At 43.0% G+C, this 18695-nt stretch overlaps 1 protein-coding gene across 1 annotated transcript; it reads left to right on the top strand.

Moving 5' to 3' along the window:
- The first annotated feature begins 15652 nt into the window (after positions 1-15652).
- On the top strand, positions 15653-18274 carry ADO (2-aminoethanethiol dioxygenase). Its single transcript, XM_005565757.5, has one exon. The coding sequence runs from the start codon at positions 15993-15995 to the stop codon at positions 16803-16805; it is 813 nt and encodes a 270-aa protein (XP_005565814.1). The 5' UTR covers positions 15653-15992; the 3' UTR covers positions 16806-18274.
- The last annotated feature ends 421 nt before the right edge of the window (positions 18275-18695 follow it).

The raw sequence follows: 18695 nt of genomic DNA, 5'->3' as shown, positions 1-18695 counted from the left end.
GTAGGGAGACAAAGTCTGGGTCTTCACTTCTCTCCTGTCTCCTTCCCATCAATGTGCTCCCAATTCTTGTGTAGGGACTTGGTTCAAGCTGCACATCCTCAGAGAAGCTTTTTCTAAACATCTTGCCTAGAATGGACTCTGGTGTATTTTGTAAGCCCAGGCTTGCATTTGTTAATAGGTAACAGGAGCTCCACAAATCCCCTTACCCTGCGTCTTGCTTCTTTCCAGCTCCTGTGTGTCCGGTCTGCAGGGAGATTCTTATCTCCCACCAGCAGGGAGGTACATCTTCTGTTATTTCCACAGTTTAGTACAGTACTCCTATCAAATGGCTATGTAGTAAAAGCTGATGAATGACTTAGCAAATTACCTTTTCATAGGATTCATTCCTGATAAAACAGGGCCTCCTTGCATGAGAAGTGGATCTTGGGGAACACTGAAATGGGATGGGAGCGAGAAAAAGGATTAAAGACAGGAGGTTATATAGGAAGAGGGAAGCAATGACTGGCCTTCCCCCAAGAGAACTCAAGGAGGACCTCTGGACTGCATGCAGCATTTCAGGGTGGCGCAGAGGAGGGGAGGCACCGAGGCAATCCAGGAAGGAGCAAAGACTCGTGGTCCGGAGAGAATGGTGCCACTGAATGCACAGTGCGGAGGGGGTTTCTGGAAGAAACGTGCCAAATGTTGAACAGAGTGAGGCAAAGTGAGTACCTCTGCGTGTGTGTCAGTGGGGCATTGAGATACAAGGAAAGTAAGATAGGGGACGGGACCACAGTTGCAGCACAACCAAGCCTATTTGCTGACGCTGAAGGAGAACTGTTAGGCAAGATTCCCCCCACTGCATTTTTGTCCCAAATGCCACCCCAGAGTGGTATCTTCCCAAACCACACCCAGCTCTGACGCATGACGGCTGACACCTGAGTTTCCAAGGTCTCATGGTGATTAATATGCTCATTTCCATGGTGATACTTTTTGGTTCTTCACCTAACTCTCCTTTAAGGGTAGAATAAGGACTAGTTAGATAATTCCCTCGAATTCCAAAGGTATTCCAATTCTCAAGTAATCCAAGTTGTCACAGCTGCACTGAATTCTCCCATCCACTGCTGGCTATTCTGGGAGCAGCCCTCCCTGATAGAGCCTGGCTTCTCCGCGGGACCCCAAAGTACCAGCAGAAGATGTGAGAGGGAGGCAGTCTCCTTCCAGGACCTTTTATCTGCTTCTGGTAAGGCCTGACCCCTAGGCAGTCACACGCATGCAGCAAAAGTGCTCTCTGCTTAGACAGTCAGCGACTACAGCCAGGAGCAGAGCATTTTGAGGGGCACCCCTCACCAGGGAGGGGAGAGATGGGGAGGTGCCAGTGCCATCACCAATCACAAATTCTCGGATTGGTTTATTTCTTTGACAGTTCGTTTTAATGCTTTGTACCTGATGCTCAGACATCTAGAATAAGACAGCTTTTCTCTCCTCATTTTTTATTAGAAGGAGAAAAGAGGAAAGCAATCAGAATCCATTCTTCTCAGCACGTGGGCAAAGCACACATTAAAGCACCTCCATGTCAGATTCTCTTTCCTCCTCTGCAGTGCTGTCCATACTTCTCCAAAACATTCCCCAACTATCATCCCTTCTAGGAATGTACTCCAGAATATGCCCTTGAAGAGGACAAAAGGCATAAGCCCCACAGTCACTAGCATGTGCTAACATACTCATGGGTTCTGTCATCCAGGGTTCATCCTGTTATCATCCTGGGTTCTGTCAAAAATACATTAAGTAGATGTAGTCTTCATCCTCAGGAAATGTATAAGCCAACACAGGAATAGAGTTTTCAAGGTTGCTCATCCCCCTGCCTCTCTGGTCCCTGCCCCTAGTGGTGAGGAAATGGCGCAGGCGGCTCTGCCTTGGCTTCCCACACTCGGCCTGTGCTCCTGGGCTTTTGCCGCTTCACCTTTTTGGTTTGGTGACCATATTCTTCAACCCCAGTAAGACACATTTTCATAGATCCCTACATATATATATATATTTGAGAGACAGGCTCTCACCCTATTGCTCAGGCTGCAGTAAAGTGGCATGATCATAGCTCACTGTAACCTCAAACTCCTGGCCTCAAGCAATCCTCCCACCTCAGCTCCCGAAAGTGCTGAGATTATGGGCATGAGCCACCACACCCAGTGATCCCTCTAGTTTAAGAGGAAAATAGGCTACAGCAAGATATTAAAAGGTGAACACTCATATGGCCGTCTGCATTAGTGTACTATTGTGACTATTGGTAAGAATAAAATACTATCTTTATGTGAACACTTACAGGAAAATCTGAGTTGAGAAAAGAAAGGTAAAAACAAAATGCTAGATGGGGGATGTTATGCCAAAAGGGACAAGTGTGAAATCTGTCAGTCAAGTATAATATCAAGACAACTGCTTACATAATACATGTAAGTCAAACTACAAAAGAGGAGCCACTTAGGCCAGTTTGAGGCAAGGAACCTAAAAAAAAAAAAAATGTGAGGTTAATGCAGAATGTTAAACTGCAGAATGTTAAACTATTCAGCCTGAAAGTAAGAACTGTTGAAACAAACAAGAAAGAATATTTCATTTTATTAACACTAGATGGGCACGGTGGCTCACGCCTGTAATCCCAGCACTTTGGGAGGCCAAGGTGGACGAATTGCTTGAGCACAGGAGTTTGAGACCAGCCTGGGCAACACGGCAAAACTCCTGTCTCTACAAAACATACAAAAATTAGCCAGGTGTGGTGGTGTATGCCCAAAGTCCCAGCTACTCAAGAGGCTGAGGCAGGAGAATGGCCCAAGTCCATGAGGCAGAGTTTGCAGTGAGCTGAGATCACACCACTGCACTCCAGCCTGGGTGACTGAGTGGGACCCTGTCTCAAAAAAAAAAAAAAAAAAAAAATCATTTTACTTCTGTGTTCAGTTGGACTTTTTGAAAATAGGCTATGTTAACTACTAGAGAGTACAAGATCAGTAACTAGTTGAGGAGTCCACAAGTTTATATAGTAAGTGGCAAAATGTTTACATAAATCAATAAGGTTCTGCATGGGCCCCTGCAAAGGAGATGCTTGTTGTCTAGTCCAGCTGTGATCTGTGGTGTATTTTGGCTCCTTCGCTTTAGGAAGAAATTAAGAAATGAAGAAGCAAGTGACATTCGATGAGAAAAAAAAATAAACAGAAACTATTCTTAGAGTTTGGTCATGGCCTGAGGGCCATGATACAGTAATTACGTAAGAAAAGTCAATGAGAAAAAAACCCAGCATGAAAAACTGAAATCCCGTAGCCTAAATGGAAGCCTAGTGTGGGGAGCTACTACAGGATTTACGAAAATACCCTGGAACCCACTTCAGCATGCTGGCCATCAGATCGCCGTGCATCTCCTATGTTTCAGAAAGTTCCTTTTTACAGAGCACTGTTTCAGTGATTAGAAAGGTGTGTTTTTTTAAAATTGAACATTAGCCTGAACATCTACTTATGGAATGTTATGCATTACACAAGCAAGGCCATTCCTTATAGTACCTAGTGAGCGGTGCTAGGTCCAGGAAACAAACCATCTTCTAGGTCCAAAATTGCCAGTCACTGATGTGTTAGGCAACAAGGGAGGAAAAGCAGGCACTACACCTCTCAGGCCTCCCCATTAGCATAGATGATAGACTTAGATACCTGTCCTTCTCTAGACTTTTATATTTTATTTACAGTAACTATTCAAAATTAACTTGGGACACCCAACGTGAAGTGTCAAAGAAAGTGCAATAGACAACAACTACTACACCATCTATGTACTCTTCTTTACCTTTAAAATAGAGTTTATTTTAGAGCAGGTTTAGGGTCACAGAAAAACTGAATGCAAGGTACAGAGATTTACCATATATCTCCAGCCCCAACACGTGCAGAGCATCATCAACATCCCCACCAGAGTGGTATTTTGCTACAATTGATGAGCCTATGCTGACACATCACTATCACCCAAAGTCCATAGTTTATATCAGCATTCATTCTGGGTTTTGTACATTCTATGAATCTGGACAAATGTTTACTGACACGTATCCACCATTATAGAATCACATGGAGTAGTTTCACTGCCCTAAGAATCCTCTGTGCTCCACCTACTCATCCCTCTCTCTTCTAGTCCCTGGAAACCACTGATCTTTTTACTATCTCCATGGTTTTGCCTTTTCTGGAATGTCACGTACTTGGAATCACACAGTATGCAGCCTTTTTAGATTGGGTTCTTTCATTTAGTAACATGGATTAAGTTTCCTCCATGTCTTTTGATGGCTTGGTAGCTCATTCCTTTTTATAACTGATTAATATTCCATTATTTGGATGTACCACCATTTATTTATCCTTTCATCTGTTGAAGAACATCTTGGCTACCTCTTCACTACTTTTTAAAAAAATAGCATTTAAAGATATAGGGAGGAGTAAAACAAACAAACAAACAAACAAAAACACGGCAAGAGCAACTCAGGCTACCCATGAAAAACTATAAAGAATCTCTTTAGTGCTTTCTACTTTCACCACTCCTTTTCCCAAGGTGATTGCTTCGTGTTTATCTACCAACTCTTGATATGCAAGGTAATTTTCTCCTGGGTCTTCTTCCTGAAGGATCTTGTCATAAGTAGAACGGTATTATAGGTATATATTAATAACTCATATATACATATAGTTATATATTAGTAACACATTAGCTTTTAACTGAAAACTGAAGTTTCAGTTTTTGTGTAAAGAAATTCTCCTCTCAGGAATGTTTGCATTTTAACAGAAAGAACGAATTTCCGACTAGAAATTTCCAACAGTATAGCAGCCTGTTTGGGAAAAATCAAGTGGTATTTGGAAACAAGAGTGTTTTACTGGTGTCCCTCAAATTACTCCAAACTGGGATTCACCAAGGCTCTGATTTATTTATCTCTATTAAGACTTCACTTACTGCCTGGGCATAGAGGCTCATGCCCGTAATACCAGCACTTTAAGATGCCAAGGCAGGTGGATCCCTTGAACCCAGGAACTTGGGACCAGCCTGGGCAACATGGTAAAAGCCTGTCTCTACAAAATAAAAAAAAAAAAAAAAGCTGGGAGTGGTGGTGCATGCCTGTGGTCCCAGCTACTCTAGAGACTGAGGTGAGAGGATCCCTTGATCCCAGGAGGCAGAGATTGCAGTGAGTGGTGATCTTGCCACTGCATTCCAGCCTGGGCAACAGAGCAAAACCCTGACTCAAAACAAACAAACAAACAAAAAGAACTTACTAAAGTTAAGAATTTGGATCTAGACATCCAAATTCAACACACTTTGTTTAATATTTAAACGCTTTTAAAGGAAGCAGTTGCCAAGACCTTATTCTTTATAACTGATTCTCAACCAGGGGTGATTTCGCCCCGTATCCTGAGGACGTTTAGGAACAGATGGACGTATTTACGGTTATCACAACAGGGTGGGGTATGGGAGTTAGTGCTACTGTCATCTAGGGGGTAGAGGCCAAGGATATTGACGAACATCTTGCAATGCACAGGTCAGCCCCCACTACAAAGAATTAGCCAATCCAAACGTCGATAGTACTGAAGTTGAGAAACCCTGCTCTCTGTGAGCTAACTGCACTAAAGTTGATACCTAGATAATATAAACATCAATGCGAGTGATATCAGTGCCCAGCTTAAGAGTAAAAATGACCATAATTTATAAGGATCTGCACTATTTTCTTAACATTTCTGGAATATCTTATCCCTGGCTTTGATTTATTGAAATTGCCTTTTCAAAACACTCAATTGAATAAAATGAAGAGGCTTTATATACTGTATAGTTCATGCAAGTTTTTCTATTTTGGAAATGGAAGTAGTGATTAAAATTGGCATTTCTGAAACTCTAATTGCTAGTTGTTGCATTGCTAAGGGGGAAAAAAAAGAAAAATATTTCCAAGACCAGCCAGATGGGAAGTCTCAAGATAAGAAATTATAAGCCAGTGTTCATATTCCAACCAGAAGAAACATTCTGTTTATACATTTTTAAATTCTGCTTAAAGAGTAAGCAATGCATTTATTTAATGAATTCCTAAATAGCTATTAATTGGCTGACTAGTTTTCTAATATTGGATTTAATCTCCCAAACCCTATTAGATTATTAATAAGTAGAACAGAGTCTATATTTTAAAAAACTCTGTATAAATAACAGCTTTATACATTTTAATGGGATTAGACTGGTTTCTGATATTGTAGGTGATATCCACATCTTAAAATGTCCGTTTTTCAAAACTCATTATGTTACCAGCAGTGAATCTGTACAAGTCTGAAGCAAACTTGATCCTTGACTCCTCAAAGAAAATAATTTGGCTGAGGAGCAGATGCACGTTTAAGGCAGAGGGAAAGACCACGGCAACTTTTAGAGCAGGAGTGAAAGTGTATTTAAAAAAATTTTTTTACAGTAGAAACAAAAAGAAGTAAAGTACACTTGGAAGAGGGCCAAGCGAGTGACCTGAGAGATCCAAGTGCCCCATCTGGCTCTTGACCTGGAGGTTCGTACATTGGCATGGTTCAGGGTTTTGGTTTCTTCTCGCTTGAGAAGAAAGGGCTTCCCTTGGAGCAGGTTGTCTCCATGCCTGGTGGCCAGCCAGCACTTGGGAAGGGCTGCATGCACAGTGTGTTTACTGAATTTGTACAAATGCTCACTTGAGGTGTTGTTCCCTTACTAGCTGAACATTCCTAGAGGAAGGTCATACACCCATTAAACCACCATTTTGCCTCTTAGTGCGCATCCTTGAGCCCACTTGCCTAACTCCTGAGATCTCATCAGGAAGCTGCTGATCACCAGATGTGGGTGTTTTCTTATCTATTGGGAGACTGCCATTCCCTGGCACCAGCTGTGCCCAATTATTGTTTTACAGAGACAGTTTAACAACCAGCTGACCATCACCTGATATTCCTGGTGGGCAGGGCCCTGTCCTGCCCTGCTCATGTCTGCCTAACTACCTACTCCAACAATTTGTGATTGAAATATGATGAAGTCTTTCAGTTTACACACCCAGACCAGAGCAACACAAATGTCTTCATGACGTCAATACTCAGAGTCTTGGGAACACAATCTATATTTCTTTGGTAACTTCTGCTGTCCTGAAAGTTCTCTCTCCTCCCTTTGTCACTCCCTTTCTTCTCCTTGTTTTTCTCTTCTGCCATTCCCCTAAGAAACAGTAAATGGATGGAAAAGACTTGCAGTGGAGGCATGTGAGGAAAAGCCATAAAGGTTCCATCTGTCATCATGAAACTAAAACTGCTCAAACAAGAAAAGATGGCCCAGCAAGGGCTTTCACTTACTGAAATTTATCTCGAATTTTCCAAACATAAGAATCTTTAAGCCACGAAGAAAGGCTTTTTTTTTTTTTTTTTTTTTTTACAGGGTCTTGCTTTTAGTAGATTTGTGTAACTGTTTTCTTTTATTCAAGTCTGCTGAAAGCTACTGAGTGAGAACTACGAATTGAGGTACATCTCTTGCCAGTTGCTTGGGTTTGACAAATAAAGTAATCATCAAAATCACGGAGTGTGCACTGCTTTTAAAAGCCCTATTTGCTTGACATAATATAGCAGCTGGATGGCTAGGCAAATAAATGGCATTACTTAACTTAATCACTTAATGTTGTGCAACGAAAGTCAGGTCTCATTGCTTTATCGCTTTCAAAGAGTTTAATGACAATGAAGTTGATTGTTAGTGTGAAGATATAAATTGTTCAGTAGTTAGAGTTGTTAATGACAGCAAAGGAACACAAAAGAGGAAAAACAGGCTTTAGCAGTACAAATTCATTGCTAATTGCCTGTGCATTCATTATAGGCTGACCAGGGCTAATTATCTAATTAAACTAAAGCTCTGCTGCCTTAAAGAAATTTCTATGCACTGTGATGTTGGTTGTCAATTACTCAGCATGTCCTGTTGAAATGTGTAGTTAACTCAAGTCATGTTTTGCTTTTCCCACTAGCAATACATGGCAGTCTTATTGCATGATAATTTGTGCTTAGAATGAAAAAAAAAGTTTTTCCTTAAAAAAATACATTGTGGAAACTAAAAATAATAACAAACATTTTAAATAAGAGCTCCTGCTCATTTTACTCAATGATCTATATTCAGGAAAAGTCAATATAATCTACTTTGGAAAGGGAAAACACAGACATAAAAAACAAGTCAAATATCGTTATATACATGCTACTGAGTGTTCTCTTCATGTTAAAAATACATTTAAAAGTGTCTTTTGTGATATCTGTGTAGATCATGGTATGAAATTAATATAATTTCATATCATTACAATCTTCAAAATTCATAGGTTTTTTTTTTTTTAATGCTGGAAGGAAAGTGGTAAATCATCTAAACCAAATTCTTCACTTTATAAATAAAGGAACTGAAGTTCCCAGAAGTGAAATCATTTGCCCCAAGTCACACAGCTGGTTGCTAGAACCAGGAGGAGAACTGGTATCCTCTCAGTCCATTATTCTTTCCATGTTCAGTCCTGCTGTTCCACTTTCAAATCGTACTGTTATTTCTCACACTTTCTCCAAAATGCCAGAACAGAGCATCTATGGACAAGGTTATCTTTGTTTGTTTTTCCAAAAGAAGGCTTTGATTAGTGGCATTTCATCTCTCCAAGGAAACACGTGTAATACTGCCCCTATTTATTTATTTCAAGTCGGTCAAATGCCCAGGAGTGTAATTTAAGGTGAATAGTCAAGGGAGAAGCTTTAAAAAGCAAAGCAAACAAACAAACAAACAAAAAAAAACAAGGTATCATATGCCTTCTCCAACTAAAGAGAAAAAGGTGATAAACTTACAGTGGATTTTATTAATCAGAGTGCTCAAACAATTAATTGCATCCTGCTATTTTGCTCCTAAGGAATTTTATTCTAAACCAATGATCCATGACCATAAAGCAATATTTATTGGGTTGGTGCAAATATAATTATGGTTTAATGGCAAAAACCGCAATAACTTTTGCACCCACCTAATACTAAGCATCCTGTGGGAAAAGCATCTCCCAAGAAAGTACAATATCATTCTAAAGAGTTTCCCCAACTTCATCTCCCTTAATCCTAGTATACGGCATCTGTTCCCCTGCAAGGACATAGAACTCTGGAACCCTATCCTGCCCCTTTCCCAGTCATTTTTCAGGCAGGCACCAGCAATGAACACACAGTTCTTTGCTGGCAAGTCAAGGAAGACGATTTTCCCTTTCACTGCCTCTTGAAGCTGAACATCAACTGTTTCACCACTTGTGATTCAAATCCATTAATTAAAATAAATATAAAGTAAAACTCTCTCAGCCAGGAGGAAGAGGACAGATGGGGAAGCGGAGGAGGTGGAGATAGCTGATGTCTTCTCAGAGGAAAAAAAAAAAAAGGAAAAGAAAAACAAGAAGCATGAAATGGGGCGGGGGGGAGTTAATTAAGAGAGGTAAAGTGTGTTTGAATTTAATTTACAGTTCACAACAATTTTAAGTCTCATAATAGTTGCATTGCTTAAATGAGAAGAGGAAAACCTCTCTAATACTAAATTGGTGGAGGGGGTGCTATAATCTTAAATCACCTCCAAAAATCATAATACGTGACCTCTGGCAGTGCTTCAGCCTGGGCTATAGCAAAATCTTCTCTTTGTTAATAACTTGTGAAAGCCGCACCTTCCCCCACCTCAACTACGCTCTGCATTCTACCAATTTTTAATTCTTTTTCCCTCGCCTCTCATTGCCTGAAATAAGACATTGGCAAGTAAGAGGAAAAAAAGAATAAATTTAAGTCTTTCTCTATCCCAATCCACTATGCACCAGTCTATAGAATTACAGTTAGAAAATGGTGTCTATGGCATGTATCACACAACACAACCTATGCAATTTATTAGTGCAATGTGTACACCTAAAGTCTGACCCAAACATGAAAAAGCCCTGAACTTAGCATATTTAACTAAATAGCCCATACACCAAAGTGATATGACTTCAAATAACCACACAAATTTGAACTGGAGTGGGCAGAGTTACTTTATATGATCTTAGTGGAGATGGACACAGCTAACAGGATTATAGTGTAATAATTTTAGATAAATGAAAGAAAATACATACGTTTGGTTTTGTGTGAATCAGTCTTATGATTGTCTCTGTCCTCCACATTGAGCTAACGAGATGCTAGAAGGAATCTTACAAATAAATAATCTCTCACAGAAACTGGGATCCAGTGAAGTCAGGTGACTTGCTCAGTAACACACAAGTAGTCAGTGGCAAAGCCATGACACCAGCTCCTCTGACTTTGAAATTATTATTTTTTCTTGCAACATGACATTCATTCATAATAAGGAATGAGAAATATACACTCATGTTTTTTAAAAACTGAAAGCAATGATACAAATCCAAAATACTTCAAATATAATTGAGTATGAATTAGTCTGAAAATGGGGATGTTTTTATCCACTTATTTACCATGTTCTATGCTAATATACAAGGCAGATATCGGAATAAGGTGGAAATGACTACTCGGGAAAAAATAAACCTTCCTTCCCACTTTAAAAACAAAAACAAAACAAAACTGCAGACTAGGAACTCTGAGCATGTGAGAATATCATTATAATCTTTTGTACTCTTTCCACTGGATCTCAGTGTACCAAAAGAAATGGACAAATGAATTCTGAAGAAGATTTGAGTAAAAGCCAGAAGCTAATGTATCTTGTGAATTAAAGAAAATTAGTCCCCATAGAGTCAAGAGGTAGGGGAAGAAGAACGAAAGGCAAAAGCACAAGCCTAGTTCCCAAAGAATGAAGAGATCATAGAAATGAACAAGTGGAGTTAAATCCATATAGGCTGGGGGCTCTTCCAGCTCTCCTTGTTTCCTGGTTAATTAAGCAACTGTAAAGGAGGAGAAAAAAAAAATCTCAGCTTTACTCATGCTTCTGTGTGCTTCCTTCATTCCTAAATTTAATAGATGTGGGCAGGAGGTGGGATTTAAGCTTTATCAGTCTTACCTATCACCACAGAGCTGTCAACCTGTGAAAGAAAAAACATGGAGAAAATACACTTGGAAATAGATTGCTGAAGCAACAGCTCATCAGCAAGCCCTGTCAGCTGTACCTTCAAACAGATTCTTATCCTTACACTAGTTCTCTTGTCTTTCCTCTGGATTACTGCCCCTCATTCAGGTTTCCCTGCTGTTACACTCACCCCACCACCAACCTCTTAAAAATGTAAAACAGATCAAATCACTCCCCTGCCCAAAGCTCTCCAAAGACTTCTCACTGCATTTAGAATAAAATCCAACTCCCTACCACAGCCTACAACTTCCTATTACCCCCTCTCACGGCCTAAAAGGCCTACATAGTACAATCCCTACTGGCCTCTCCACCTGCATCTCCCTCCAGGAATCTGAAAGCTCACTATGCAGTCTTAACCCCACAGGTCTTTATCTTCTCTCCTAATTATACCAAGTTCCTTCCTATGTGGTCAAAGTTGTGATAGTCAATACCCTGTTAACAATCTTAAGGATGTTTCCTGGTCTTGGAATGCTCTGACCCCAGATTTTTCCATGGCTAACTCCTTAACATTCAAAAGTGGCTTAAATGTTAATATCTGGTCACTCTTGATAACCCAATTTAAAGTAACATAGCACACACACATAAATATCATACCATCCTATTACTGTATTTTACTGTCTTCCTAAGTTTTCTCTGTCTGAAAAGTATGTTGCTCATTTACTCGCACTGTATAACACTTCCATCCTCTCAAACATACACATTTCCTTCCAGGTAAACGCCTTGGGAATTTGGACTTTGTCTTCCTTTGTTCCATGCTGAATCCCCAAAGCCTAGAACAATGCCTGGTACCCAGTGGATACCGACTGTTTCTTAAACGATTGATTTTGTCTATTCCAAACTTTCCCCAAACCTTGTCTCTGCCATGCATTTTCCTAGTATTTGTTCACTATCACTTCTCTTCCTGTCTCATCCCTTTCAGGATCTCTTTGGTGTCCATTTTGCTTACAACAACACTGAAGAATTACAGAATCAAAGAGGATAAAAAAGAAGGATGTTAATGCTAACAGAAACCCACTCAGTCTATGCTACTGGCAGTGGGGCAGAAGGGCAAGTAAACTGCTTCTTAAGGGCAAAAGCCCATAGAGTCAATGTCACCCATTAGTGCAGCTCTGAATGAAGGGCAACATCTAAACGAATTATGGAGGTAGTCTCTTTGTGACCTAAAAAAGTACCACATGCCCTGTAGACACTCAGCAGTTCTTATGAACTTTTTTTTTAGAGACAGTCTCACTCTGTTGCCTAGGCCTGGGTGCAGGGGTGGAATCATAGCTAACTGCAGCCTTGAACTCGTCGGCTCGATCAATCCTCCTGCCTCAGCCTTCAGAATACACTACAGGCATGTATCACCATGCTCAACTAATTTTTAAATTTTTTCTGTAAAGATGTGGGTCTTGCAATGTTGCCTAGGTTGTCCTTAAACACCTGTCCTCAAGCGATCCTCCTGTCTTGGCCTCCCAAAGTGTTGGGATTACAGGCGTGAACCACCATACCATGCCTGCCTGGTTCTTAAAATTTTTAATGTGCAAAAGATTCAGATGCAGTAGGTTTTGACATGATCTGGGAACCTGCACTTTTGACAAACACTCCCAAGTGATTCTGACACAGGCAGTCTTTGGAAACTGTGAACTCAGGCCAAAGGATGACTAGCAAGGACTTGAGGAATGGTATTACCAGGTAAGTGGTTTAAGCAATAATCATTTTTATCTCTACCCTGAAGCTGATTCTCAAAACAAGTCAAATTCCCTTTCAATACTTGCTTAGTATTATTTAAATTTATTGGTCTTTAAGTACAACTTATAGCCATTTTAAACCTATAATAGCTACTGTCATGGGGCAGCTACTATGTTCTACATAGTGTCATCAGTGATTCACACAGGTGTATTATCCTATTTTATAGACGAAAATTTTGAGCTTCAGTTAAGTAAGTGTGGACAACCATTAAGTGACAGATTTGGAAATCAAACAGATTCGCATGTTAATATAGTATATAGTCTGTGTTCCATGAAGTCTATACTTCCCACTAATTATACCTTAATAGAAGTAAAACCAATAAATAAAAATTCATATTTGTAAATAAAGGAAGGGAAGGAATTTTACTCTCAAATATTCCTCACTTTAGAAAAAGACTGTATGAAATTTAATTATGAGCTTTGAAAGTACATTTAAATAACGTAACAATGGCATGGCAACCTCTGAACATGAATCAACCTCTCTTTTTTTTTTTTTTTTTTTGCTCGCTCTGTCTGTCGCCCAGGCTGGAGTGCAGCGGTCGGATGTTGGATCACTACAAGCTCCGCCTCCCGGGTTCACGCCATTCTCCTGCCTCAGCCTCCCAAGTAGCTGGGACTACAGGTGCCCGCCACCATGCCCGGCTAATTTTTTGTTATTTTTAGTAGAGACGGGGTTTCACCGTCTCTACTAACAATATCCTGACTCTTGTTTAGCCAGGATGGTCTCGATCTCCTGACCTCGTGATCCGCCTGTCCTGGCCTCCCAAAGTGCTGGGATTACAGGTGTGAGCCACCGCACCCGGCCGAAAATCAATCAATCTTAACAATCCTTTCCTAAAGCAAATAACCACCCTTTTAACTAACGAGAGCTGGTTCACTATTTACAGATCTACCAGTGGTTCTCAAACTGGGCTAATCATCAAGAATCGCTTGTTCGGGCACCGTGGCTCACGCCTGTAATCCCAGCACTTTGGGAGGCCGAGGTGGTCGGATCACGAGGTCAGGAGATCGAGACTATCCTGGCTAACACGATGAAACCCCACCTCTACTAAATATACAAAAACAAACAAACAAAAAAATTATCCGGGCGTGGTGGCAGGTGCCTGTAGTCCCAGCTACTCCAGAGGCTGAGGCAGGAGAATGGCATGAACCCGGGAGGTGGAGCTTGCAGTGAGCCGAGATCGCGCCACTGCACTTCAGCCTGGGCAACACAGCAAGACTCCATATCAAAAATAATAATGATAACAATAATAAAAATCGCACGAGGGAGCATCTTAAATATAAATCATAGGGGCAACCCACCCCGGGTCCCCTTCCACGCTGAGGAAGCTTTATTCTTTTGCTCTTCACAATAAACCTTGCTATGGCTCCAAAAAAAAAAAAAAAAAGGCTTCACTCCAGTTCTTCTGAATCAAAATATCTGAGGTGTGACCCCCAAGATCTTTATTTTTTAAGCTCCCCAGGGGGTTCTGATGAGTAGCGTTCAGAACTATTGTTTCCTTAACACCGGCATTCTATAAATGAAAAAATTGAGGACGTAAATGTCGGATTTGCCTAACGACACACAGCTTGTAAGTGGCACATTAGGCTGGAATAACAATATCCTGACTCTTGTTTGGTCCTTTTACACCAATTCAAGCTGCTGGTTTTGGTAAGACTGTACTTGTTTCTGCTTTGCTGCTTATGCCTTGCAGAGTACTTAGTATTCACTATCCTACAACTTATTCCCTCATCTGCAATCTGGGAATAATAATAGTGCCTGCCTCTTAAGAGATGCTGCAAGGATTAAATAGTATAACATTCGTTATATAATTCACTTAACACAGTGCCTGGCATATTGTGAGTACTCATTAGCCAGGTTACGTAATTCACTAAAAAAGTATGCCTATTTTAACTGGAGAGGATTTACTGAATCACTCCAATTACAAAATGTACAAGAAACCCATGGTCAGCTTGGGAGTCCAAAAAGACTTTAAACTCAGGGTTTACAGTCATAGTATCTAATGTCTTGCTTTTCTAGTCATTTACTTATGTCAAAAGTTAGTTCACGCCACAGAGCAGGATGCCTCTGTGTAATGAACTAATTTCACAATTACTGATTGAACTGACTGTTGCACACCACTGTTTCTCCTAGGCTGCCTCAGAACCATCTAGTAACTCCATCTCTGGGTGATGACAGGGAATCCGCATTTATAAAACCCCCTCCCCCTTCTCGGGCAAACTAAGATTTGACAACCACTAGTATTCGGAATCCACGACCACTGTAAATGGCCTCTCAAGCCTCTCCAGCAAAAAGCTATCGTGCTCTGTAACCAGAAGAGCTGCGTCATCAGGTCCTGATGCAAACAACAACTGGGCCCAGCTGGGCCGAGTAACCTTGGTGATCACAGAGGACGGCCTGGACCCCCTCCCCTCCTAGGAAACACAAAATTACAAAAGCGCCCTCCTACAATTCCCGTGGGAGACAGTGCTACACCTAGGCGGCTGTGAGGAGCTAAGGCTGACTCAGCCTCCTTCCCAGGGGCAAGGCCAAAGGAAGGCGACCCTGCATGGCTAACCAGGCCCCAGCGGCGCCAGAAGGTTAACGACCCTCCTTGCCCTGTTATTTATGAAGGCCAAGAGCCTCCACTACTTCGCGGGCCAGCTGACGGAAGTGCGTCACTCCACCCTGCGGGGGATGCCGGGAGTTGTAGTCAAGTGACTGCTACTCTTGCACCTCGAGTCATCTTTTTTAAAACAAGAAAAACACCTCTGCATTCTGAAAAAGATCGCTTTATTCCCAACATGTGTAATAGTTCCTCCATTTTCCAATCAACTACGTGAACTCTCTCAGCGCTCAAGCGGAAGGCCGGACTACAAGTCCCGGCATGCTCTGCAGGGTCCCTGGGCGCCCGGCCACCGTCGTAGGTGCGGGCCGCATGAATGGAGCACCGGGCGTAAGGCAAAGCCTGGCACCGTCCGCGCGGCCGGTATCTGCTCCCGGAGCGTGAGTGCGGGGTGTGGGGCGTGCGCGTGCACGCTCAGAGGGGGCGCAAGGCGAGCGCGCCGGGCAGTTGCGGGCGCGTGGCTGCTGAGGTTGGCGGCGGTGCCGCGCGCCCGACGGGCCGGTGGTTGCGGGGCCTCCCGCCTCGACCCGGGCTGCGGGCAGCCGTGGCGGCCGCCGGGGACCGCAAGGGGCGGAGGAAAGGAGGGGGCCGGTCCCGGTACGCAGAGGAGCAGCAGACCATGCCCCGAGACAACATGGCCTCCCTGATCCAACGGATCGCCCGCCAGGCTTGCCTCACCTTCCGGGACAGCGGGGGCGGTCGCGGCGCTTCCGATCGCGGCGCGGCTTCTGGCCCGGAGGCGCCGATGCCGCCGGGCTTCCCGGAGAACCTGAGCAAGCTGAAGAGCCTTCTGACCCAGGTCCGCGCCGAGGACTTGAACATCGCCCCGCGCAAGGCCACACTACAGCCACTGCCGCCCAACCTGCCGCCAGTCACCTACATGCACATCTACGAGACGGACGGCTTCAGTCTGGGCGTGTTCCTGCTCAAGAGCGGCACGTCTATCCCGCTGCACGACCACCCGGGCATGCATGGCATGCTCAAGGTGCTATACGGCACCGTGCGCATCAGCTGTATGGACAAGCTGGACGCGGGCGGCGGGCAACGGCCGCGGGCCTTGCCGCCCGAGCAGCAGTTTGAGCCGCCGCTGCAGCCCCGGGAGCGAGAAGCAGTGCGGCCGGGCGTGCTGCGTTCGCGGGCCGAGTACACCGAGGCCAGTGGCCCCTGCATCCTGACACCGCACCGGGACAACCTGCACCAGATCGACGCCGTGGAAGGGCCTGCCGCCTTCCTGGACATCCTGGCCCCGCCCTACGACCCGGACGACGGCCGGGACTGCCACTATTACCGGGTGCTGGAGCCGGTCAGGCCCAAGGAGGCCTCCAGCTCGGCCTGTGACCTGCCCCGAGAGGTGTGGCTCCTGGAGACCCCACAGGCCGATGACTTCTGGTGCGAGGGAGAACCCTATCCAGGTCCCAAGGTCTTCCCTTGAAGCCACCGGCGCCCAGGAGCAGTGGGCCGAAGACGTGCCCTACCCTACCACAAGGGCTGTGTCTCTCTCTACCCCCGATCCTGGGCGTTGGATCTACTGGAATGAGCAGCAGCCGCTTCCTCGGCAGCCTTGGGAAGCACGGGCGACTGGACAGCAGCCGCCGGGCACGGTTATGGGGGCGGAGTGGGCGGGGAGGCTAGATTGTTTCCTGGTACCGTCACTGCCACTGGGGCTTTGATTTGGAGGAATGGGGCAGGGGACTATCTGAAGCGCTTCCATCCTAAAGCCATAATGAAAGTATCTTCCTCTCTTCCCCATTCTATACAAAATACTAAGTGGTTTTCTTCCTCCCACTCCCCACCCCTTAGGTAAATAGGGTTTATTTTCCACTCATGCCCTTATGCCCTTTTTTTCTTACAGTTTTAACTTATTGACTGTGCATGACCCAGTGGTTTGAATTGTTTTTAGTTCAAGTCATTGGTAAAAACTAGGTTTAAAGAGATGAGCTACTGTTTAAAGTGAGCTGGCCTGCCTAATTAATTCCTTGTGAAAATTAAATGATTTTTTCAGTTTGGGGATCACTCTCACAACATAACTATGCATGTAGAGGACAAGATTTATTTTCTTTCCTCCCTGTGCCCAGTAGCCACATCTGGTTTACTCAGGCAGCATCTACTAAGAAATTCAGCACCTGCATAATCTCTGTGACATGGTCACTTAGAGCTTATCTTCCCTATGAATCTCCAGATCTGTGAGTTGAGCAGATTTCATGTTGCAGATTCACCTGTAATGCAAAGACTGTATTATCCTCACATGACTTTCTTGTCTTACTGTACCTTAAAAGGTGATAGAGTAATTCTATATTTTCTAACGGGAAGATTCAAAGGAGCTGAATGTGTTATGCTTCCAAACAACTGAATGTAAAACACTCCTAGCCAGCTGTTGTATTCCCTATCTTTATTTACTTCCAATATTTTACTGTAAAAGTAGGGAGAAATATTATGTTGATAGCTGTTTCACATTCTCTCAGGAACTCTAACGTTCCCGACTCGGGTATTTCCAGCTGTGTTGCTGGCAGTGTTGTCTCAACCCTCTCCCTAAAACGACTGAGCGCTGGGTTCATCTAATGTGATTTTCTGTAGGACGGGATAGAAGGCACAGAAGATCACAGCTAGAGAATTGAGAATTAACTAGACTGCTAGCCATTTTAGGGCACCAAAACTTGGGATTAAACACTTCCCACTTCCCACTCCCAAACCCTGAAATGAACAGTCTTGCTATCTGTGACTAGTTTTATTTTTGTGCGTTTAATAGTCTGAGCAGTCTCACCTTGTTTACAGATGTATTGACACCATTTGCTTCAGGCCATGAAGCACTGTTTCTCCCTTTTTACTATTTATAAGATTCCTTTTTTCACAAAACTTTTAATAAAAACAAATTGTAGAAATAAACACATTAAAATTTGCCCAGCTGTCGTCTAAGCCCTCTTGATTGACTTGCCCAAGTGGCAATAGAGTTCTAATATCTATAATAAAGGGAGATTTGCTATTGGTGGTGGAATGTTGACCCGGTATGTAGAGAAAGAGTATGTGCCTTTGCCTCTTTATACACACAGAGACCCAGGGTGAGGGAGTATTTGTTCCCAGTTTTTAAGATAGTATAAAAAAGCAAATACTTGGTGAGTGATTTAAAAATAAAACCAAAACAAAACACAAAAAGATATTCCACAGGACATGCTGCTTTATTATAAAACCTGACACAGGCATAGTACCAAGTATTTCCTCCAGGGTTGTTAAAATTGTTTTATTGTAGCTCCACATTCTGATGTCGTTTAAAATGCCTTTGGGGGCAGTTCGAAGCAGTTCTTCATGCCACTTAGTTTGAAAATAA

The sequence above is a fragment of the Macaca fascicularis genome, chromosome 9 (genome assembly GCF_037993035.2).
Source record: "Macaca fascicularis isolate 582-1 chromosome 9, T2T-MFA8v1.1".
NCBI classification, from domain to species: Eukaryota; Metazoa; Chordata; class Mammalia; order Primates; family Cercopithecidae; genus Macaca; species Macaca fascicularis.
The sequence above is the reverse complement of the archived record's forward strand: the minus strand, read 5'-3'. Positions and strand labels throughout refer to the sequence as shown.